Source organism: Plectropomus leopardus, chromosome 9 (genome assembly GCF_008729295.1).
Source record: "Plectropomus leopardus isolate mb chromosome 9, YSFRI_Pleo_2.0, whole genome shotgun sequence".
In the NCBI taxonomy this organism is placed as follows: domain Eukaryota; kingdom Metazoa; phylum Chordata; class Actinopteri; order Perciformes; family Serranidae; genus Plectropomus; species Plectropomus leopardus.
The window spans coordinates 9,278,751-9,304,322 of NC_056471.1; the positions used below are offsets into that span (position 1 = coordinate 9,278,751).

The following is a 25,572-nucleotide window of genomic DNA, read 5'->3' on the forward strand; positions in this document are numbered from 1 at the left end:
CACTACCCCCTCCCCCCTTTTTCCATGCAGGCAGCAGTGGGCTGTAATCACTAAATTACTGTTTTCGCTCTCAGCTCCAGTCACCACACTGCACAGCTCTCCCGCCTCGCTCTCTCTCTCCTTCTCCTTCACTCCTTCTCTCTGTCTCTCTCTCTTTGTCCTATTTCCTTTGCTCTCTCCTCTCCCTCTCTTTGCAGCCCGTCTTCATTATTTATCGTGAAGCCGTCTTACTGTAAGCTGCCTTCATAAGAGGAAGATTGTGAGAGAGAGAAAGACATGAAGATAGAGACAGGGCCCGGGGATGGGGATGGAGGTAGTGAGGGTTCTGAGGAGGAGGAGGGAGGATGGAAAGTTTGGAATATGAAATGAATTTGCCTAATGCACTGCTGATGAAATGATGAAACACCGGGCCTTCCTTAATGAGAACGCTGCCCGCCTCACCGTCGCTCAGGCTCTCTGTCTGTTTATCCATTCTGTACACACTCCCGTCTCCTCTCTAAAATGGAGCGTCCTCCTCTGACATACAGTAAAACACCCTTTTTTGTAAAAATAAAATCTGGAAACCTCTTCCTCAGGGAGTAATTGTCTGCACGAGGTGCGTATTTGTCACACCAGCTGTTCCGGCTGAGGACAAATATAATTCACTTGAAATTTGGACTGGGTTTCCGTGACATCAGAAGCGAGGCACCCTGTCCTCACGGCGGACCTGATGACAAATGAATATACGTGTCCTTGAGTCAAGCTGAGGAGGAGGCCACTCTAGCTTTCCCCTGTCCTCTCCTTCTCCTGTAGCACAGGAGAAGGAGAGGAGAGGGTTGTCATGGGAACAGACATGGAGAGCCCCGTGTGAGTGAAGAGGCTTGAGACAAAATGACAGAATAGTGAAGTGATTGAACGTGGGAGAGGCTGCACAGTCAGACAGATATAAAAAAGACAACATACACAACATGGCAGCTTTGTGGAAATAACTCTCGTGTTTGTGATTCAGTGTTAAAATGAGCGTGGGGCTGCAGTAAAAGAAAGAGAACACAAATAAAAGGGCTCCCTTCTCCTCGTAACACCGTAAACTGTGTGCTTGTTTGTTTTTCTGTGGGGCAGGAAAAGATCTAATGCTCTGTTTATGCAGGTTGCGCTCCGCGATCCCCCTCGCCATCCTCCAATTATGACTCAATGAAAAGGTGTGAGTCACTCTCTCCTTCTTCTTCTCCTCTTTCTCCTGTCAGCCGGTTCCCACCAGCCCAACCAGCACCTCCCCAACACCCGGTGGAACTTTGGGCATGTCCAAAATGGATGCCCCCAGCATGCAGGACGTCTATATCCTCTCCCCTGTCTCTGGACTCTACAGCACCAGGTCAGCACACATGGATGTTTGATGACAGCAGTTATCATTATTATTAGGGTCCCCACAGATCCTTCAAAAGTCTTAAAACTAATTGACTTAAATAATTAAAGAATAAGGCCTGTACTGGTATTAAAATGTTTTAAATCAACCTTTCAAATGTCTTGAAATTGGTACAAATGGGAAGTAGATTTTAGATGCTTTTTGAATTGTTTTTTCTGATGTTGCATTGTAAAATCTCAAAATAACTTGTCCCTCCTCTTTTTTTTAATTTACTGAATACTTCTCGCATTAACAGGTTAGGACAGATTAGCCAATAGTGCTCACATTGATGATGCTCGTTCAATTTCAACAAAAACTGGCTATTAAATTAAGTTGCAAGGCAATGCATACAAGGTTCAGAATATTTAATGCAAAAAAAAAAAAAATCATCTCTGCACGATGGGACCTGAGTCGGAGTGAAAAACACAAAATTGGCAAAAAAAATTGCAGACTTTCCCTGTTCTTCTCTATCCTATTCTCCACCATGTCTTTAAAAATATATATATATTTTCATTTTTGTTGTTGAATTGGTTCTAAACTTAATTCCAAGAAGGATTAAAAAAAGTCTTAATCTACCCTGTCTCAAGCTGTAGGAACCCTGATTATTATGACCCTGCTGGTGATGGTGATGACGACTCTGCTCTCCTCAGGGAGGAGCTGGGTCTGATGTCGTGTGATGACATCAGCCGCTACAGCGTTAGCTCCCAGTCTGGCTCCAAAGGTTCAGAGGCAGTCAGCTACTACCTGGACCAGGACAGCGGTCAGTACTTCTCCCTGCTGGAGGGAGACGGACCCCCAGGGCCTGACTACGACCGGGGCCGCAATACGGGGGTTCGCCGGCGGGACAAGACCCCCACCCATGGTAAGACAGAGAGCGCAATGCCACAGTTTGAATGGGGGCAATGAAGGCTCCGGCCCTGAGTTTGTTCTGTGGGACAGCATGCTCTCTCTCATCATTTTTCTCATCCTTTCTCGCAGAACTCCTCCTTATGTGTTCATCATTACTCACTTCATGGCTCTGCTTCTCTGTGTCTTTACCTCGCGTACGCACGTTCCAAAAACACTGATCACATACCAAAGGGTCAGTCCAAACACAGTGTGTCCAGCTCCCTGTCTGCCCCACCACTTGTGTCACCTTTGTCCGAGACACCTTTCTAAACATCCTGTATCTCCTTTGGAGACTTCCAAGAGGCCTATGATGTGCAAGGCGAGGGTCATGTGCCAGACCAAAGCATCAGAAGACTTTTTTATTATTGTCTTGCTAGCTGTGGGCAGCTTGTACCGTCAAGATACCAAACTGTAAAAAGGTTATCAATGAATAAAACTGTTAGGGCCAAAATATACTTTGAGCACTAAAAAAAGTAGTGTAAAAGTAAAAGTATCCAATACTGCAGAATGACCCATGTCAAAGTAATAAATACAATATTATATTACTGGATTGTGTAGCTACACTGGTCCAAAGAATTAATGGCCACGCTTTGTACTGATGTTTTCTGTCGATATTATGATAATAAAAGAACAATTAACGTGTGCATCTCTTGGACCTGGTGTGAAATATCGTTACTCTGGAGTCGTATGTTCGTCGTCTGCAGCCACATTGCTCTTACCCACAATGCCACTGACCTATAACCTCACCACACAACATCACATTTCCCTCAGTGCCCTCAGCCACACTGGGATGGTGTTACTCTGCATTAAGTAAATACCTTACATTAAAGGCAATACATTATTTAACCAAACATTTTACAGTAAGTGGCATTTGAGGAACGCCTTTGGCACTTTGGCATTGGCTTCATTTTCAGCCTCGGAGGTTTCCACTTGGTCATGACACCATGTACAATATACAGATATACAGTACCAAGCAGTAACAGTAACAAACTGTAGGATAATAGCTCATCAGTGGTTATCGGCCCACATTAAATGTACTAGCACATTATCTCACTAGCACGACTGCTACTCCAGCCAGCCCTGTTGTTTGTGGAATTTACATGAATAAAAAACTAACTTGACACCATAACCTGAGAATAATGCTGTGTGACCTTTACCTTGCATGTCACAGCAGTCCTTTGACTCAAGAGTCTGCCGTTTCTTCCCCCTCACTTGCACACACTTTGTCTCAATGTCCACCCCTCCAGCTGTCTCCCACGCTGTCTCTCAGTCACCACCTTTCCGTGACACCCCCACTCCCCCCCCCCCGTAGACGACTCTCTGACTGCTGATTGGTCCTTCCAGGTGACCTCAGACCCGTTTCCATGCCTCCCGAATATAACTGGATGGCCGAGGCCAAGGAACCCAGCATGGGCAAGAGAGGGAGCCGAGGTACACACACACACAAATACACACAAAAACACACAGCCCCACACACAAACAGGTAACAAAAACGGGTCAGACCGGTGCCGCGCTTTGCTCCATAACACATTTCAGCTCATCCTCTGGTTCTCCATGGTGGTGTGCTTGTGTGAGGATACATATCTGGCAGGTATGTATCTGACAGAGCGACAAGTAAACATAAATGCAAGGAAATTGCATTTATTCAGCGGCTCTGCAAATGAGGGTATTTCGACGTGACCAGCTCTAACCAGCTGCACTGTTTTGCAGCGAGACTCAATCTGTATTCGGCCAAGGATCCTCCACTCTACCATCAGAAAGTCCATGAATAACATTAAAGCACAATACTACTGTCTGACTTTTCTCCTTCTCTCAGTCACTTTTTAGTTTTTTCACATTTAAGTATATGGATAATAAACAAATAAAGTGTGAAGCTTTCTCTATCCGGAGCTAAAGCCGAATAAAACTTTCTGTGACTGACAAGATTTAGCAGCAGTGCCCTCCGAATCAGCATAATCATTGCAAAAAGATTAGCTGTATGTCCCCGGCTGTGGATCCATATCAGATACTGCAGCTCTGAGGTACTTTTATCCCTTTCTGTTGGGTTTTTATCAGTAAGGGTCTATTCACCCTCATCTGTTTCTACTCTGGGGTTCTCCTTCGACTCTGCGATGCTATCTCTCCCCCCTCCTCTGTGGTTTTTCTCCCTCTGTCATCCATTCAGTCACCATCCTCTAACCTCTCCACCTGTCTACTGCTCCTCATCCCCACAGATTCAGACAACTCCCTGCTGCGTTACCTTAGCGACGACAAGATCCTGGTGATCGAGGAGGAGCCCGAGGGTCCGGGCAGAGAGAGCCGGCGGGATTCCACCAGACGCTCGCGGCGCAAGAGCCGCAATCCCAGCAGCCCTAGCTTTCCCATCAGCCCCTCCATGCTGTCCTCAACCCTGCGCCTCGACCAGCCACCCGACGCTTTGCCTGTATGTACAGTCTTTTTACCTTTGTATAGTATGTGTAAGTCAATTTTTTTTGCAATGCTGCTCGCTATAAATCATATATCAAGTCATTTTTATGTATTTTAATATTTATATTTTTCATTTTAAATGTAATTTTTAAAAAAAATCAACGAAAAACTTGACACATTTTTTCCATTTGTGTCCACTATGGTCTGTTTAATTCCATGTCAGCAACTGTAGTGTGTTATGTCTGTTTTGTGAACACATTTTGTGTAGAGCGCTACCATGACATGAAATGTATTACTCCCAAATCAAAGCTGCATATTTTTCCTCTGTATTTATCAAGCAACAATGTTTTATTGTGAGTTGCTGAGTAACAATAAGTTAAATATAGAATTATGCCAGCCTTATTATTTAAAGTCTGCACACAGTGACTTGTATACACAATGTTATTAATATGGATGCATGTTTTACCAGACCCCCCCCCCCCCCCCAGTGATGGAAGAAGTACTCAGCTCCCAAAAGTAAAAGCACTTTCTGCACGTCACTGATGCATTATCATGTATTACATTATGAGCAGGGATTGGATCAACTCATTGTTTTACAAGTCACAAGTAAGTTTCAAGTCTTAGCACTTAAGTCCCACGTCAAGACTGACAAGTTCCAAGTCAGGTCCCACATCTTAACTTCAAGTTTTAGATCCTCACAAAGCCAACATGCACTGTTCAATAAAAGTAATGCCAATATTTAATTGACAAAAATTACCAATCATTTTTTTTAAAATTTGCATTTATATGTTAAAACACTTTTGTTAAAAAGTCTCTCCACTACTAAGCTACCTTAAGCAAAGCATTAGCTCACTAATTGTGTTGATATCAGCTTTGACTTCCTGTTCTTTGTGTGACATTCAATGTTGAAGTTGGACACTGTGTCTTTCATTTTCAGCTTGCACATTTGCATACTGCAGTTAGCGTTTTGTTAACCATCACATATTTTTTGTACCTGTACAAAATCTTTGAGCTTGGGGGAAGGTATGGAGTATTTTTAAGTCTAAAGGCTCAAGTCCAAGTTATGTCACGTTACCAAAGTCAACACCTCTGATTCTAAGTTTGTTAATAATGAGATGCATAAGCAGCATTATACTGTCATAGCTGGTTGAGGGGGAGCTAGTTTTAACTCATTTATGTAAAGTTAGCTACATTAGTCCAGTGGCTCCCAACCTGCTGTTGATCTGCTCTAGTGTGTCTCAAGCAAAATCTGATAGATTGTGATGTATTGAGTAAGATGGAGGCTAACACCTGTGCTTTGTAATAAAAGCACAGGTGTTACTAATAACATTGCTGGTGCTCCATTCCATTCAAGTGTCCCAGTAACTCAGTCTGACAGTGAGCCAGCATGCACAATACCAGGACCCTAAAACTAAAGCAGCTAAATTGAATTCAGCCATTATTAATTTATTATGATCACTTGTGCTTTTCCTACTGTCTGCGGTGCAAAAAACTGATTAGTGGCACTAAAATCACCTTCAAGGCTTTAATCCTTGCTCACTCACTCAACTTCCTTCATCTACAGTCTTACAGTGTGTGTCCTCTCAGAGGGAGACTGTGTGTTGTTGCAGGAGAGGTCACGGTGTTCACAGATTCTCATACATTGTTGTAAATGTGTGTGTGTGTGTGTGTGTGTGTGTGTGTGTGTGTGTGTGTGTGTCAGGTAGAGGAGACAAAGGAGAGTGAGGATGATCAGTGTCATTGCATGGCTGCCAACTTCGTGGATTATGAGAATGACAGTCACACTCTCAGACACGCCCCTCTCTAACTTTTCTCTCATGCATACGGCAGCACACACACGCACACACACACACACACAAACACAAACACACACTGGCACACGGGAGTGCATTTGTATGCAGGGTAGCCATCTCACGACTCATCCTAACTCATCCTAATATCCCCATCTCCTCAGACACGCCTGAGTCTAAATAGGAGTTTATTCTGGACAAACACACACACACTTACACGCGCACACGGGCACCGACACGTATCCCTGTGAGTAGGTGCATGACTCAGCATCAGCCAGACCAATTACAAGCGCGACTGACAGACTGTGCTTAAAACACGACGCGCACAAACACACACACACATACACGGCGCGCTAACAGCTTAGCTAACACCAGCCTTCACTAACCCTCTCAGCTGTGTGCTTCTCATGGTGGTGACTCATATCTATTCGCTGGCACATGAAGTATACTATCCTGCGCTAACAAGCATACGCTAACCTTAATGACCTGCTTGTTTCTCTCTCTTCTTCCCTCTGTATGATTCTTTTCTATTAACACAAAACACCAACATTTTAGCGGAAAACATGTTATTTGAATTTACCGAAGCGCATTTTGTGGAGTTTCGTGTCTTTGTCCAGTAGTTGTGTATTTTCCTACACATTGTACACAACAATGTTACCCTGAAATCATCCACAGCAGCATGAGCACACCCACATATGTGTTAAATAATGGTAAACAAATGGGTTATGAAATAAAACCATGCCTAATGGCTATGGTTCAGGGACCCCTGACCCTCTCCTGGGTGCTTAGGTCCCTAAGCTTGTGCCTGGTCGGCCCATTCGTTTAAAAGTGCGTGCACACTTGGGGCAGAGATTAGTGCACAAAAGAAGCATTCTCAATAATATCCAAAATTCAGGTATTTAATTAGGGGGATTATGGGATTATATATAGTAGTTAATGTCTTGATTAAATTATAGTCACCAGGAATCAAGTGTGTAATCAGCCAAAAAATGAACAATTTGTGATGGAATTGATCAGATGTAGGCAGCATAAGTCCTAAGGACAGGCTGACAACTTTTAATAGTAGTAGTATCAGTACCTACACTGTGCTGTACTTTCTCTGTTTTAACAGATTTAATTTTCATTTCAATATATGAAATGTCTTTTCAACAGATAAAAATGACCATTCAACTAAAAACATTAACACAATACTCAGTTAGAACGACACTACTTACTAGCTCCTGCTTGTGTTATTTTTCTTTAGTGTTCATGTCATACAGTACAGATACATACTACTAAACTGATTTTATTTGCTCGTTTTGCATTGAATTGAGTTTTTTTTTATTTAACCTAATTTGTCATATAAACTTTATGGGATAATTCATGCTAATAGTTTTCTTAAATATTTCTTTAGAGAAAAATATTTACGTTTAGTCTTACAGTTAAAGGAATGATTCACCCCCAAATTATAATTTATGTTTGAAATCAGTCCATGTTAAGTTAAATTTGTGAAGAAAACTTTTGCTGTTTCTCTTGCATGGCTCAGTGATTAGTGTTGGTTACCCTAATTACAGTAATATAATGTGTAAATGAATGGATTAAAATAATACTTCACACCCCAAAGGACTTTTTGTATATCAGTTTTTCACCTCATATTATGTTAGATTTGTGGGGTAAAACATTTTCCTGCATGCCTCCAAGATGAACAAAGATTTTTAAACCTGAGGAGATTCTTGATAAATTGAAGCTGGTGGGGTCCACAAACTCTCATACAACTCATGCAGTAAAATCTAAGTCTCATTTATCCAGTCTTATACTCAGTACTTCCAAATAAACAGCCCTTTCTGACAAGCAACTGCACTGACTCTTCAGATCCAGACTCCATTGACAAAAACATACATTTTACATTGCTGAACATGGGAGCTGCTGTTCTACCACTGCCTTAGTCAGTTAGTTTGTGTTATTGTGTCTTTGGTGAGTCCGGACTGACATTTTAAACCTCTTAAGTCACACAATAACACCTGTAAATGTAGAGCGCTGTTGCATGCCTATGATTTCAATTCATCAAAATTTTTACCATTTTCTTCATGAATTCGATGTAACGCAGGCTGAGTGATCCACATAGAAATGGTCGTTTGAAAGGTGAATTATGCCTTCAATGGATTTATTTATACAGTATATATCTGCAAAGAGGCTAACCAGCACTTTAATCATTGGGCCAACAATTACATGGGTCTGTAATGTTTCAAATGAAAAAAATATGTCAAAGTAGTCTTTGGTGTGTAATGTGTCTTAGAAACAATACCCACCTCTTATGTGCAGGTCAGTTATCCAGATTTTCAATAAATACAGGGAATAGAGATACAAAAAACAATACAGAAAATACTTATTACCATCAACGATGCGCAGAAAAAGTGTTTATGTGTGGTACAATGTAGGTAAACCTATAGAGGGATATTAGAAGGTCTTAAATGAAGTCCTTTTTTTCCCCTTCTGTCTTTCAGCGAGGTGCGGACACACTGCGAGCAGACACGACAGACAGGTGAGTCTGTGTTTGTGGTTGTTCGTGGCTCCACCACATGCTTGTGATTGACAGAAGGAGCTGTAACAGTCGTTTGTGGTCACATTCAATCCTGTCTGTCGTCTTGCAGGTACTCCGGCTCGGGAAGCTCAGGAGCAGCCTCCATGAGGAAGGTAGGAGAACACACAGTGCCACGGGGCTGACTGTGCGTCTCTTAAAGGTTCTGTAAATCTAAGGGGGTTTATTTACTTGATTTTTTTTAATAATGCCGCTTTTCCGGTAGAGTTTGATTCTGACTCAAACTGCATTTTAATGAAGCAGCAGAGACTTTCGACAGCGAGAACACATCCGCTGTTACATGGAGCTCGACTGTGTTCAAATAATAGCTAAACACGCAGGCACACAAGAATAGGAGAGATACCTGAGATGAAACCCATTCAGGACCGTAATAATTAAATAAAAGATAACGGTCGGATGAGGTAAATTGGTTTCCATATTTAGGTTACTGTGACACAGGAAGCTGTCTTAGTCATTAGCCCTCGCCTCTCCTCCAAAGCACTATGAGTTGTAGCATACAATGAGTCAGCTTGACTATGAACCAATATTTATTCGGCTTTGTTACCTAGATGAATAGTCAAAAAGTTTGTTTAGCTATTTTTATAGCAACGTAGCCTACTCACATTAGCGTCTTTGAGATGCATTAGATTATGTACAATTCATGTGTTTTTAGAAGACAAAATCTTATTTAACGTGAGACTATGTTACTTTGAAAAAACAAATAAAACACTCTTTCCCTTGCACATGAGAAGTCTAATTCATAAGCAATAAAAGGCACCCTTCAGTTCATTTCAATACAATCAGGGGAAAATTCACAAAGAACAGATTGCAGCCAGTGATACCACCATGAATTGCACATCACTTGCAGCCACCATCTGCCCCGTCTCTGATTCACAAAAGATATTGCGCCAATGATATTACAGTGCAAGCACACCCAGAAAATTTTGCAGCTGAGTGCAAGTTGCCTTTTTTTTTTTTTGCATCTGATTACAATTATCCATGTGACAAAGTATAAATGTTGCATTTGCACTGAGAGCACAATAGGCAGAACAATGATAGAGAAAAGAAAACTAAAATTTTCAGGCCGTGAGCTGCAGGTCCTTACCAACACTGGGGCGCAGAAGTATTTCTCAAAACTTCAAGCAAGGAATTAAAATGTGACTGAGAGAAACCATATTTGGGATTTAATATAATACAATCCGTCAGTGCACTTCAGTTCCAACTAACTAGGGTTGTCAACCATCCCATAAAACATGGAGCCATCCCGTATTTGGAAACTAAAAGACGTGTTTCATATTGAACTGATACAGGGAGACCTTTGTTCCATATTTTTTTAGTATCAATTAAGCGTAAATCTATGAGGGAGAAACATTACAGATTAGACTATCTAAGACAGGGCGATATGTGTAAGATAGAAGGAAACCCTCCTATCTGTCATCCCTCGGCCTGTCTGCCGTGTCTTGTTCCACTGCTCAAACAGAAAATGTGTTGTGAGTCACAACCATAGACTGTATATAAAGATGGTCGATGCATCTCCACTTATTCCCACTGTAGAAAAATGAAGCCAAACGACGGAAACCGTTCTTTGTTGTGTACTTAGTTTCCAGTTTGGTCCATGTCCCATTCACCAACATTAAGGGAGCTGACTTTATGACCTGCCACCAGGGGGTGATCAAGATGTTTTGGCTTCACTTTTGGGGAGCTGTCATGTTGTCCATTTTTATGTACTGGTATGACCAGGAGCTTATGATTGCTAATGCTAGCTAATGTTAGCGTTCTTCAGATTTAAAGTTAAAGCTGTATAACAGGGATACTCAACTTGCTTCTTGCAAAATGACATGAGGCCAGGGTCCAGTCGCAACAGCGCCATACACGTTGCTCAGGTTTTAGGGTATTTCTTGGATTTCATTGTGTTTCTAGGATTGTTAGGACCTCAGGGGCTTAGCTAAGACCTCTGTCGGGGGTTATGGGGGATCCCCAACAGGTACTTTTTTTTTTTTTAAATAAACAAGCTCTTTTTTGTTGCTGGCACCCTTTATATATACTAAACATACAAAAACAATTCCAAGTGTAAATCACTTTGCTTTTAATGTGAATTAAAAAATGGTTGTGGGGCCACCCAGCATTCTATCAGGGGCCAGATTTGGCCCGCCGGCTGTAATTTGAGTATCACTGCTGTATAAGAGTAGACATTAGTAGTAGACATTGTATAAGAGTAGACTGAGTTAGTGACTATATGACTCTTTTGCTGCACTACATTTTATCAATAAACATCCGCACAAGTAGCTGTTTTTCAGGAAAGTCAAGCTGTTAGCAAGGCTAAAGACAGCAGAGAAATTAGCCTACGATCAACATAGAATTAGGCCACAGTGGGTTGGTTTCATCACCAGCGCCTTTTGATACAGTATGAGAAAAAGTTTCTGAACTAGGTACTGAAAATCTGAGTCACCTTCAACTTCTTGGTACTGAAATCTTTCTGATGCTTTTCAGTGTTTTGAAATGACTAAAAGTAGCAGCTAAGGTGATGCAGCTCAGTGTGGTTTTAGTCTCTGTGGCAGGCAGCTTTCATTTCTCCATCACAGGTTGTAGGTCACTTCCTGGCTGTAGCAGTTTTAGTATTGTGATCCCTCTGTGCCTGTAATCCTCTCTGCTGTGCGCCGGATAAAATAAAAATAAGCGAAACATGGAGAGTGAACTCACTGCAACCTCTCTACGTGCATCAACACCAACCTAGATATATTTTTGTGCTAACATGTTTTTTCTCTCTCCCCTCTAGTCTTTCCATTACACCTCTCTCAGAACGAAAACCAAAAAGAGAAGTAAAGGTACACACACTTGTGCATTTTTTTCATTCGTCTTACATGATCTTTACAGTTCTGCCACAGTGTATGTATGTTAGTGTTGGTACCTCCAGAAAAAGGGAACCTTTTACCCCTAAAAGTGTGGCTGAATCGAACTGTCTGAACTCCAAACTAAGCCTGGCAGACTTTCAGCGCTGTGACTGACATGTGCACTGTGGTGTGTGACTGTGAGAGGGTGACAGGGCTTGAAATATCAAAAGGAGAGTTGAGACAGGCTGATATAACACATTGCTGTGTATGAAAATGTGCATGAAAAGTCCAGATGCACAGATAAAAAGTATTGCACACACAGGTGCAATAACAGTGCTCTTGCAAAATAGAAAATTTACATTTACAGACACCTGCCACACCTGACTGATCGTCACTGATGTTAAACTCTAGCTGTGCAGATGTGCAATAACACTGCGTGTTGATTTTTTCATTTGAAAAGTCTGACTATTAGCTACTGCAGACTTAAAGAGTCTAGACATTTGGATTCGGCCTGTTAGTGCCAGACTGGAACCACTCAATACATGGCTACACTTATACTTTACTTATGAAAATCACTTTCAGTATTAACATCCTTTTTTCCTCTCTCGCAGGTTCCCTTACTAGTGCCAGTCGAAGGAGAATTTCCTGTAAGGACCTGGGCCATGGTGACTGTGAGGGCTGGCTGTGGAAGAAGAAAGATGCTAAAGGTTACTTCACCCAGAAATGGAGGAAGTACTGGTTTATCCTCAAAGAGTCCTGCCTCTACTGGTACACCAACCAAAATGTAAGGAACAACATTCAACTGTCATAATGTCCTAAATCTCTTTGTCAGACTCTATTTTTCATCCGCATCCCTTTCTCTCCCTACATCTTCATTCAAGTTGTTCAAACTATTTTATTGACAAAATAAAAATTATAATAATAATTTTATTTATATGCCACTTTCCAATTTTAAGATATGTCAAACAGCATAGAGTCCATACATAAAATGATGGAGGTGCAACTGCAACCTAAAAACTAAAAACATATATTAATAAGTAAATTCTGATAAGAAAAGTAAGCTTATATGAAGCAGGTAAAATTGAAATTGATGCACAATGGTCAGATATCACAGTTTCAACAACAACAAAAAAAAAAAAAATCAGGGAATTAAAGGGACACTCTAACAATTTTACACAAAATAGTCAGTCTCCTCGTCATGGAGACTATTGCTCGATGAGTAAAAACACCTGTAAAATGTCTTCTGTAGCAGTCAGTTTTCTAAAGGATGAGAAAATAGAGTTATCTTGATTTATGTTGGAGACTTTAAATATTTGAAAGCAAATCTGCGCTATAAAGTGGGGACACTGACTGCAAACAAAGGCTGTATTTAACATCTCTAATAAAAGGTGAAAGTGACTTGCTTTATTGGAATTGTAGGATCCAGTGCTTTTGGAGCTTGACTACGGACTAAAAAGCACAATATTTTAGCCGCTACTGCTTCAGTTTTTTTTTGTTTGTCTCCCAACTTTTATAAAAGCGTTATACTAACTAGTGTGCCCCTTTAAATACAGATTAATTTTTTTTTAAAGATATTTTTTGAGTGTTTTTGCCTCTAATTGAAAGGACAGCATGAGGGGGAAATGAGGAGAGAGAGAGAGAATGACATGCAGCGAGGGGCTGAGGCTGGAATTGAACCCATGACTGCTGCAGCAAGGACACAGCCTCTATACATGGGGCACCTGCTCTATCCACTGAGCCACCAGGCGCCCCAAATACAGATTAATTTTAAGAATATTAAAATCTTATATCCAAACATTGTTACATAAAATATACAGTGTAATTGCAATGTAGTTACAATTACAGTTATTAAAAGAAATAAAGAATGAATAATGTAATAAAATAAATATTTAGTTTTGCATGTTATCAGAAACTTTTTTGCTAGTTGCTTTGACTGTCAAGGAATCTCTTGATCGATTAATCGTTTGTTCTTTAGCAGTGGTTTTCAACTGACGCGGTCATGTGGTCCAGATTTCTCATTAGTCATTGGTTCAAGGTCCACACATTAGATAAATAACCACATACTCAGTTTTATTTCACAAAATGTAAACACCACATTGGCTAATAACACAAAGAAATAAAACACATTGCAAGCATAAAACAAAAAGGTTCTTCTAGAAGTTCTTTGCCAGAAATCCACTGTTACTTTAAAATAAATTTGTTTTTTACACGCTGATAATCTCAAAAGTTACTTTTGGTCCATTCAGAATGAACCTGTGACCCACTTTTAGATGTGACCCTGCAGTTGGGAATCACTATTCTATAAGACATCGAAAAGGAGGAAAAAATATCCATTTCAATTCAAAGAGCCCTAGATGACCTCATCAAGTATTTTGCTTTATCAGACCAACAATCCAAAAACCAATAATATTTGATTTAATGTAATGTAAGACAAGCAAAGCAATTGATTCTCACATTTGTGAAGCTGGAGCCATTTAAGCATTTTTGCTTTACGGTTTAGTTACAGAGTAATTTTCTGTCAATTGACTGATTAATAGACCAATCAATGCAACTCGGTTAATTCAAGAACTATCATTACAGGGTTCTTGCAGCTTAAGGCAAGGAAGATTTAATACTTTTTAAGACTTTTAATGCCACTTGGAATTGAGATTAAAATAAAAACATGACTTTTGAAAAGAAAATGTTGAAATGTTGAAAAGACAATCCTTATTAGAGTGAAACAAATGGAAGACAATGAACATATAATATTATCAGAAAAGTATCTACTCGGTTTACCAACAGAAGTGGGAAATATCTGTTTTTTCAATTTTTGGTTGATTTTCTGGGCGATTTTGTGACTCAATCTACATTCTACCACTTTTACAGTGCCATCTAAAAAAAAAAAAAAAAAAAAAACCTCATAAAATCTTAGAGCATATTTAAGTCATTTAAAAGATTAATTTAAGTTTTAATTTAATTTTAAGTCAATTTAATACCAATTAAGGCCTTATTTTTAGATTGATTAGTTCCATGCCTTTGAAACCTTTTAAGGATCTGTTGTGGGAACCTGATATTAAAATGTGTCGGATTATAAAAAAAAGACATAAAAATGAACTGTAAATGTGATAGTTTTTTTTTATAACTCGATTTTCTAGACAGGATCGTCATATCTCATCTTTTCCATGTCAAGTGGTGAAAGGAGCCAACACAAACAACATATGCCGTTTTCATATGCTTGAAGAGCATAACACTGTCCAAAATAAAATTGCGATATCAGTATGTATGACATTTTGTTCTCTGTGTTGATGATGTACCACCACTCTCCATCTGTCTCTGCCTGCAGGATGAGAAGGCTGAGGGCTTCATCAGCCTCCCCGAGTTCAGAATAGACCGAGCCATAGAGTGCAGACGGAAATTGTGAGTGTCCCTCACATGTCGCCGAAATTACTAATCAAGCACATTTGCTCTCACCCACACAACATGAACAGCACACACACCTATGGCGCGTACACCAAAACACTAATCAGTCTTCTTCTCCCCGACCGACTGCAGCGCCTTCAAAGCCTGTCATCCCAAAATCAAGAGCTTCTTCTTCGCCACAGATTGTCTTGAGGAAATGAACAGGTGAGTAAGTGAGTGGGTGTTTGTGTCTCAATGTGGACAACAGTCAGATGCCGGGGAGGGGGGGGTCACGTGTCCTTTCATGAATATTTTATCTGAGTAAACCAAGTTTACACAAGGCAACAGCCCACACAACACTGTGCATGAATAAGGCATGAACCCAGCCCTCTGTTGTTAAATGTAGAACTCTGTGTGTGTGTGTGTGTGTGTGTAAATGTTTGTGTGTCACGTGTGTGCTCGTGTGAGAGGGAGATGGCAGTGATACTTGCAGGAGTGCTATCTGATGAGCTCTAATTATCCACACCTCTCCTCAATGACATGGGGAGATAATTGGGGGAGAGTAATTAACCAGCTATATTTGACTTCCATACTGCGCTCGGAGGTGCGTGTGTGAAAGCATGTGAAAGGTGTTGGTATAGTCATCAGAAAAATGGCTTAATGTGCTGGGAGAATTTATCATGGCTTTTTTGTGCACTTACATGTGGATTTTTTTGAGCTTCCAGAGCAGGGGCGGAGCCAGACTTGTAAACAGACGGGGCTCAGCCCAAACTGAGGGGGAGGGGGGTCCGGGGGCATGCTCCCCTGGCGAGATTTTATTCTCAGTTTACAGAAGCTATATGCACTATTTTTCAAGCCATTTAACATGACAGAATGCCTAGATTCTGAAACAAAACCAATGTGAAAGATAACTAATACTTACTTCTGTCACCCAAAAATAGTCAAAAATTTACATAACATCGGTAAGGTAGGCATTAAGGCCCTGACACACCAAGCCAATAGTCAGTCATTTGCCTATCTTGGGACGACTGCAATCGTCCGTGGCCTCTGCATCTTAAATCAGCGGCGGCAGTGGAGCCCAGCACTGTGATTGGCTTTTCAGCTTAGCACACAAGAAGAGAGATGGAAGTGAATATAACGTAAAAAAAAAAGCTAAAGTCAAGAGGGAGGGAGGTCTAAAGGTCTTAGGTTTTTTTTCTGTTTTGAATCACGATGACAGGCAACCGCCTTCTGCTGGTATGGAGGGGTATTTCCTCTCAGGCAAGTGCAGAGCATACGTGCTTGTTGCCAGCTGGAGTGTTCTTGTGCAACTTGTTGGCCGAGACATGGCTACTTGAGGTGATACAGCTGGGGACTTTAATCCCCGCTAGTTCTCTGATGTTGACTTGGTGTGTCACAGCCTTTAACAGCATTACTAGTCCTGGAACCTAGTTTTGTTAGACTGTGCTGAAGTAGAGTTCACAGAAACATTGATACAGTGTTTGCAGTTGCAGTAGAAAAATTCTGTAGAAAACAGTCCTGTCCCACCGTAAAATACTAAACTCAGAGCAGGGATAAAATAGCCTAACAACTTAATTTACACTCTGGTTTCTCCGGTCAAAATATGGGTAAAATTTCTGAGTCCCTGAAAAGGTTCCTGGGAGAAAAAAACCCCAGCTACAACTAAGAGCACAAAATAGCTCATATCTGCAGACAGATAATCGAAAGCCACCCCAAAGATTGAATTCAAGGAAAAGGCAAAGAAGATGATCAAAAGTGACTGAGATAACTTGTTCCAAATTTTTCCTTATTCACTGAAAATCCCATAAAAATATTAAAATGCAATGCATTACTGGAACTGGAACGTTTCTCTCACTAGTACTGTTTGATTTCCTTACCCTGCCTCAAGCTCCCTTAGCCCACTTCTTCCTTATAAAGAAATAAATCTTTAGAAATGGCTCACAAGTACATAGTTTTATTAGTACATAGTTGTTGTTGTTGTTGTTGTTTTAGCAAACATTACACAAACAGAAGAAAATAATGCCTTTTCTTTTAGACTATTTTCAGTCATAGATTAATAAACATTTGAAGTGCTAATAAGTATCCCTGGCAGCTGAACTATATATGTCAGTTCAACTCAAAAACTACAGTGCCCATGTTCATGTTCATGAAGCAACATGTTCACCAGTGCAACAGTGGCTCACTGTTGTGTGTTTAATAATCTTTGGACAATGACGGCGCTCCATGGCCCAGAGGAGTAAGACAAACTATGTCTTACAATGTGTTTATAACATGTTTTTATTAAACAAGGCCAAAGTTTTAAGTAATGAGGTGAACTTATGTATAAGTAATTAAGTGGCTAGCAATTAAAATTGGCCAATGACAAATATCTTTACATGGTCATCTGCTCCAGGCACGCTACTGCAAGTGTTTACATCACATAAACTGCTACATGTAGCTACATGCTAATGCTAGGGAAATATGTAATCTTGGTTGCAGCTGGTGTCAGTTTCATTGATTGCCAATTATTTTGATAAACTAACTAATGATTTTCATTTATTTAGGTGGTGTTTTCTATTTGCTTTTTTATTTTAAGTTTTAGGAGTGTTTTGTTTTTTTTATGATTTTGAGGTTTTGGTTGTTTTGCTATTTATTTAAATCATTTGGGGGTTTTTTCTATTTTTAATCATTTTAAGTTTTTCGGGTGTGTGTCTTTTTTATTGTTTTTTAAAGATTTTTCTGCATTGTGTTCTTTTACTTTTCATACTTTAAGTACATTTTCCTCATTATGCTTACTTACGTCTACTTCAGTACCATTTTCAATACTAGACTTTTTCTTGTAACACAGTATTTTCACAGGTTGGCTTCAGTACTTTTACTTAAGTAAAGGATCTGGACACTTCCACCACCACTGCCTTTAATCTTTATGTGGAAATTACTTATTGTAGAATAAACTTCTTCGTATGACACGTTTCCTGTTCCTCATGCACAGACTGGCCTCTATTCTTAGTAGCGACCTTATTACTAGGTGTCAGTAGAGAGTCACAGGACAAGCCGGGATCTGACAGAGGGATGAGAAGAGGTCAGGAAGCACAGATGTCGGGAAAGAACACCGTTAGAGACTCTCTGCAGAGAGAGACAGGACAGAGGATTGTCACTTCTCTCTTTCTGCATCCATCTCTTTAATTATCTCGATGCTTTTCTCTCCTCATTGGGGGGAAGGAGTCCGTCAGACAGATATCAACTGTGAAGAGACACCGCTTAAATTATTTAAAGTCAAAGTTTTTTATTCATCACCTACCATTTACCCAGTATAACCCATCCTTTCCCCTCCTCCACTGCTCCTGTTTTCATCCATCCTCTGCTGCCTTTCTGTCATCCCTCACCTTTCCTCTTTTTCCTTTCCATGTTTTCTCCAGGTGGATGAACCGGCTAGGACTGGCTGCTATTGGTTACACACCAGATGACAAGGTGCCACGCCCTGATGAAGGTGAGACAGATTCACTTGACTAGACTTTACTCTTTCATCCATGATATGCTAACATGCACACGTGTCTATCCCAATTTCAGACTACTGGAGTGAGAGTGATCAAGACGAGGTGGATGGCTCGATGACGCTCAAACAGGAGGGACCCTCATCCCTCTGTGATACTTATCACCGCACACCATCAGTAAGTACACTCGCACACACGCACATACTCAACAATTTCCTTGCAGGGTTTCATTCTGATGGAATATTTCATTCCTAAAAGCCCCACAGTTTTCTGAGCTGCATAGAGCGAGGCTCTCAACATTAATAAAACATCAGAGTGTGAGAGTATCTGGTTTAGTAAGCAGCCTAGACCATCACTCGTCTGTGTTCTGCTGCCAGAACTACTTCACAGTCTGACCTCTAGGTGGCGACAATTTCTCATGACATCCCTGAAAGATAATGTAAAGCTGTGTTTCCATCAAAAGCTTTCGGTGTAGTACTTTTGGAACCAAAGTAACACCCATGAAGAGGTACCTAGACCCTAGATCTTTTTGGCGTTTCCACAAAGACAGTACTCTTACATCTGGGCGGGCTGGTGTCACAGCTCCGTCCAGCAGGACTTGCTGTATTTCCTTATTCACCAGTGATACAGAGTGAAGTCCGCACCTCTTGTATATACAGATGGGGGCTGCAGGATGGAGAAAGAGTCTCTCTCAATGGGATTTAGCGAGTTTGTGCATTGACTCCTTGTCAGGCAAGAGCAGGGGTTTAGTGCTGCCGAAGCGCACTGAACAACGCTCCACCGCGTTTTTTTCTCCAAGTGATGATTAGAATATACTGTTCACACAATCTGGTCGCAATCAATTTACAATTTTTAAACTTTTGAAGACTGACTCATTACTAAAAAAGTAAATCATCCAAGAGAGACATTAAAACAGATGGAGTGGTCAAAGTTGTCATGTTAAAAAAGGGTCCCCTTGGTCATGAAATTCCTAGAAAAGGTATGAAATTAGAAAAACTGTTTTTAAGGCCTGGAAATGTTTTGGAATTAATAGAAAGTTTACTAAAAGTTTTGAATATGTATTGTTCAAAATATGTTCATAAATATCCCAAAACATGTCAAACATTATGCAAAATATGTTGCATTTAGAATCCAGCACTGCGCTGTATGATAGTCAATTAGATCTTTAGTTATGTAACCTTCAAAAGAGGCCTTGCCTTGATGTTTTGCAAAGTACCCATTTTTGCCAGTCTGGCCTTTTTGGCATATGAAGCTGGTCCGGGAATGTCTAATTTGCGAGTAAAAATAACAAGCTCTAGCAGTTTGCTTATTCACAAATACCCAGGAAGTACGTATTTTTATTCCTACCCCTCTTAAAATTCTTATATAATTGGGTAAAATATAACGGAAAAGTTTGGAAAAGCATTAGTAAAAATGCGTGGGAACCCTGATGATATTGAAGGTGTGTTGGAATAATCACGTTCTCATCTCGTGCATTGAGAACATTAAAAGTAAACATTCCACCTTAAAACTTTTTGGAAGTCGACCCAGTGAATTACATCTTTTTTTCTCAGTCTTCAGCTGCTGCTAGAGGCTGCACAGAGTGTTGATCCTTTACTGACCAATCAATGGACTGCAGCGTTTCTAGTTCCTCCTTTTAGTAGTGTATCTGGGTGCGAGGTACCCCAAGCAGAAGAGTGACCAAAAATGGGGATGGTTCCAAAGGTACCCTCCACAACTTTTCACACAAAAAAACGTGTACTGAAACAACCTGCTGGTGAAAACGCCCCATCATAGACTTTTACTCGGAGGGTGGTTTAGTGGCGTTGGTACCACATTTTCCCAGCTGAGTCATGCAACAGTCATATCAGTCATCTGCCATCTCATTGCTTTTTTGCTCTCATCTTTTGTTCTCTTTATATTCTTCTGTCCTTCTTTCTTCTCCTTCCTCGCACACTTCCTCCCTGTCCTTGTTTTGCGGGTCACATTTTCCTTGTATCTGTGCTCACCTTTCACCTCTCTGTCGACTTCCATCTGTCCTTCCTCACTCCTCTGCATACTGACCAACCTGTCTGCCTCACAAACCCTCGGCCCTTCAGGCTAACTTCCTTCACAGTTATGACCAGTTGCCCCGCTCCGTTAGCTCCATGAGCCTTATGCGCTCCACTCCGTCCCCACTCCCTCCATCAATGAGTGCCTCCACATCCCCCATCCCTCCACAGATGGTCTCTTCCACCTCCCCTCTCCCTCTCCAGGTCAATTCTTCTAGCCCCTTCCCGGAGCCCAAGCACGGTCGACACTTCTCCAGCGAGTCCACACACTCCCACTCCTCTGCAGAGGACCAGCGCGGAGACATGGGCATGGGCACGGGCACAGGCAGCACCAGTACCCACTCATCTGGCTGCCGCTCCTCCCACCGTGAGCGCCGCTCCTGGCAGGACCTCATTGAGACCCCTCTGACGAGCGCAGGGCTGCACTTCCTCCAGACAGCTCCAGGGGAGAGCGAGTACGGAGGCCTAATGGGTAGCATGGCTGGAGAGATGGGGCTATACGGAGGGTTGGGCAGACAGGGCATGTCCCCGGAGAGACGCAGGCAGGCCACGCTGCCCGTACGGAGACACCACGCCGCAGAGAGGGACAGGGAGAGGGACGGGCCCTTCCCTCTGGAGCGAGGTCCACACACACACAGCCACACACACCGGCGCTCTCATAAGCAGCGCAGCCAGAGTCTGCCCAGGAACAGGGACCCCATGCCAGGAAAGCTGTTACACACATCGGCTCATATGGAGGAGAGAAGTGAGGACGAGGAGGCAGAGGGGCAGGCAGCAGATATGCTGGAGGGTGATGAGGGTAAGGAAATGACATACAATCTGTTTCATAGAAGAAGAGCAGCATTTTTACACACAAACACTAAAAAGCACATGAAAAAATCCTCGGAGGTACAAACTTAAGAGTAGCTAATATGTCAAAAATATTGTGTTAAAGAGTGAATTATCTCTCAATAAAACCAGTGATACATAAACATGGGCCTGGGCAGGTGATGTTACACAGAATATTGGGGTAGAGGGGACAGATAGTATAAGTTTGTCAAAAATGCATTATGGCTCAAATGATATCATTTAGGCATGTAGGGATAACTGACAGGGTACAGGCCCAGGTGGCCCCTGACCTTCCCCTGCGAAGTGTCACTCAAACACATACTAACCAGGAAAAGAAGTGACCACAAAGAGAACCAAAGAGCAAGGAGACACAAAAATTACTACAAAAATGGGCAAAACAACCACAAGGAGGAACAAAAAGATACACACAAAAAACAAAAAAGACACAAAATTACCAAAAAGAGATGCAAAATAATCTCAGAGAGACAAAAAACAACTATGAAGAGACACAAAATAACCAAAAAAGACGGAAAACTAACTGAGAGAAAATGACAACAACAGCGCACAAAACCACACACAAAACAAGCATAACGACTACAAAGAGATGCAAAACCACCTCAGAGACTATGTCATGCTCATATGTGGGAGAGTTCGTGGGGCCTTTTCTTTATCTTTGCCCAGGGAGCCATTGTCTCATAAGCTGCTCATGCATTTAGGCAGTGAGAGAAAGTAAATGTAAGTATGTATGCACTGAAAAGTTACCTAAATAAAGTACTATGAGCAAAATATTTCAAAAGAATCAAAAGTAAAACCACTTCTAAAGCACAAAATGGGCCACTGTGAATGTTATAGTATTAAATATAACATTATTTCATTATCACCACTGATGCATTAATATGTAAGTTGCATTATACTACAACAGTGAAATGCAACTTAGATATTAATGCCTCAGTGGTAATAACAACTCTAACTTTAGCTGTTCATGAAACAATCTGATTATTGTTTTTATATATTCACAGTTTAGTGGCTCTAAGTTGTGAATATTTGCCCATTTTGGGGAAAAAACAAACAGATTATCGAGGTTGTGGTTGTTGAATTATGTTGATTCAATTTCTGTCATGCTCATTGATTAACCCTTTGAACCCTAGATTGAAATCAGTTTTATTTAAAAAAAACGGAAAAAAAGGCAATGAACATCTTTGCAGGAAATGTCCCACAAATTTCAAGGAAAAAGGTAAAGGGCGACAAGAAAATCACCACAAAATTATTGCAAAAAGGGTAGTGTGGGGACACAAAAATGTGAGAAATGTCCTGAAAATATATTTAAAATTGCTATAATTTTATATTTTAAATTGTGAAAGAGAAAAAAACATACATACAGTACATTAATAATATTGTATGTATATTTTTTTTACTTTTTATATTTTTTTATATGTGTGTATACTAAATAATAGTAAGTTACAGCACATTTTGGATTTTGGGTATTTTTCTTTTGTTTTCTTTTTGTTTTTTATTTTTCTGTTGTTTATTTTTAGGTCATTTTCTTGTAATTTTTAAAAATTATTTCTCGCTAATCTTTTGCGATGTTGCTCATTGCCTTCTCCCCCACATTTCTGAAATAAATCAAACCAATTTACCAAGGTTTTCAGGGGTTAATCGACTAATTGTCTCAGCTCCATATTAAACAGCACTGTATATCCAGAGGGAGCGCACTGTGTGGTTCTAGCAGTGAATGTCACTCTTACGGCTGCTCTCCTGGCTGTCTCAGACCTGCGGGAATTGAGAGTGGAGAGCAGAGAGAGGAGGGTGTCGGAGGGAAGGGAGCGGCGGGTGTCCGAGGGCCGTGAGCCGGAGCCGTTGGATGGGCTAGAGCAGCTTTACCGGGCCCTGGAGCAAGCCAACGTGACGGCCCTGGGAGACCCGAGACCCTGCGGTAGGCAGGAGTTCCGACGTTGTTTCACACAGAGAGCCAGGGACCCTCTGCTCAACGACAGGCTGCACCGAGTCCGAGCCCTCCGCAGCACCTTGAAGGTAACACAAACAGAGGATTTAGAGAAGAATAAGACGTGCGAGGATTCAGTGTGGTAACTCCCTGCTGTGTCTCCCTCCTCAGGCCAAAGAGTCGGAGCTGGCGGTAATCTGCGCCCTCCTGGAGGACCCTGGCCTGTGCTCCCAGACCTTCAGAGAGTGGAAGCAGTGGCACAGCGAGCTCTACTCAGACATCTGCCAGCTCAGTCCCGGCACCAACGGCCAGGACGACCTCTCCCCGCTGGCAGCACCTCTCATGACCCACACACACTCCTTTATCGAGACACACGTGTGAGAAAGGGGTGCGAAGACTGAACTGACACACACTCACACACACGCACACACACACACAGAGCTTTAGCTGAATCCACTCTCCTGATCACGACTCTGAGCACGCACACACCGACACACACACACACAAACACATTGTAAGATGTGTAAATATCATAGAGGGAACAGTCTGAGACCTGCGTGTATGAACTTTTGATAATCCTGAGGACCCCACAGGGTGCCTATTGCATGCCTGAACAGAAAGCATTAATCTTCCTTTGTCTATGGAACTCAGCATAAACTCCACACGCTTGTCGAGCAAAATGGGAAAAAAAGGAGACTTTTTAAACACGTTCGTTCCTTTGTATTCTCTTGGTTTTTGCTATATTTTTGTTTTTCCTGTTGATTTCAGGGGGCAGGGGGAGCTATGTAGCAGCAATACAGAGGAGAATCCTTTTCACCACAGCACTGTACTTTTGTACTGATGAACTTTGCACCCAGAGCCACCAGTTCTCCCCCTTTCTCTCTCTCTTTTGTTCTCTCAGTGCATATCTCGTTGATTTACCGGGACCTCACTTGTTATTTCGGGCGGGACAGTTTGGGGACAGTAGTGACTTTTAGTACAAGACTGTGACAGGTAGCCATCAGTGCTGGTTTATCTGGTTCCCTCTGGGATCCGATGAAGCATCTCGAGCATTGAGGGACCATTGCGCTGGCTAGTTGCACACTATTTCAAACTGTGAACTGTTATAAAAATGTATCTGCAGAAGGAGGCTCCTCTGATAGAGTGCAATCTTACGATTCAGTTTGCAATCTCTCTCCCTCTCTTTCTTTTCTTCTCTCTCTGTGTTTCTGTCCATCTCCTCCTTCTCTTTTCTTCTTTTTTTTGTTTCCTCTCTCTCTCTCTCTCTAGTCGTCAAAGACTTGTGTATATGTGTATACTGCTGTGTATACTGATGTAAATGTTTGCGTTCCACTACCACTGTGATATGCTTCTAGAGGTAGCGGAGGGAAGACAGAGAGTATGTATTTGCGTGGGTGCAAAACAGTTTTTTTTTTTTTTTGTTTGTTTGTTTCTTTTCTTAAACAGCGAATGCAAGAGCTAGAGAGTTCTTTTCAAAGGAGTCACTCACTACAAAGAATGCACTTTCTATATCTCTATATCTCATTGGCTGCATCACAGGGTCTATGTCTCATCGGCCTCTTTACCATTGCTGTTCAAAATATCAGGTAAAAAGCATTTGCCGTCTCATTTTCTAAAGATTTGTGTACAGTCTACAAATATATTTAAACATAGAAGAATATATAAATCTATTTACGTTTTGTGTCATAGATATAATGTAAAGTATGATGTATTCTATGCCAAGGTTTTGCAGTGTCCCCCTCTTCACTCTGTAGACGCAGGGTGTTTAGCAGTTGAACAACTAGGAGGCAGACCACCATCATTAACAGTTGATTGACGGTTTTTACATCCCCTCTCCTGGTGATGTGTTGCATGAGAAAAGTCCTGGGACTGATTTGATTGGACAGGGTAAAATATTGTGGATCATTTATGTTTGTTTTGGGGTTTTTTTAAATCTTCCTCTCATGATTGCAAGATAATTAGACTTGTAGCGCATGATACATGCAAAAGTACTGTTGAAGAATGACCTTTTTTTGTATGTTCATAAATATTTTTTTCTGACATTAGATAGTGTTTGAAGACACACACT

At 41.3% G+C, this 25,572-nt stretch overlaps 1 protein-coding gene across 1 annotated transcript in view; it reads left to right on the top strand.

Moving 5' to 3' along the window:
• si:ch211-26b3.4 (connector enhancer of kinase suppressor of ras 2) overlaps positions 1-24,082 on the top strand; it is a 77,385-nt gene extending 53,303 nt beyond the window's left edge. Inside the window, exons 10-24 of the mRNA XM_042493215.1 lie at positions 1,224-1,351; positions 2,032-2,243; positions 3,614-3,700; positions 4,483-4,691; positions 8,949-8,986; positions 9,096-9,138; positions 11,799-11,847; positions 12,465-12,637; positions 15,176-15,249; positions 15,385-15,456; positions 18,630-18,700; positions 18,781-18,881; positions 20,783-21,533; positions 23,331-23,593; positions 23,676-24,082. Of these exons, the coding sequence (XP_042349149.1) occupies positions 1,224-1,351; positions 2,032-2,243; positions 3,614-3,700; positions 4,483-4,691; positions 8,949-8,986; positions 9,096-9,138; positions 11,799-11,847; positions 12,465-12,637; positions 15,176-15,249; positions 15,385-15,456; positions 18,630-18,700; positions 18,781-18,881; positions 20,783-21,533; positions 23,331-23,593; positions 23,676-23,885 (2,481 nt within the window). The 3' untranslated portion in view covers positions 23,886-24,082. The remainder of the gene's footprint in view (positions 1-1,223; positions 1,352-2,031; positions 2,244-3,613; positions 3,701-4,482; positions 4,692-8,948; positions 8,987-9,095; positions 9,139-11,798; positions 11,848-12,464; positions 12,638-15,175; positions 15,250-15,384; positions 15,457-18,629; positions 18,701-18,780; positions 18,882-20,782; positions 21,534-23,330; positions 23,594-23,675) is intronic.
• Positions 24,083-25,572: the final 1,490 nt, after the last annotated feature.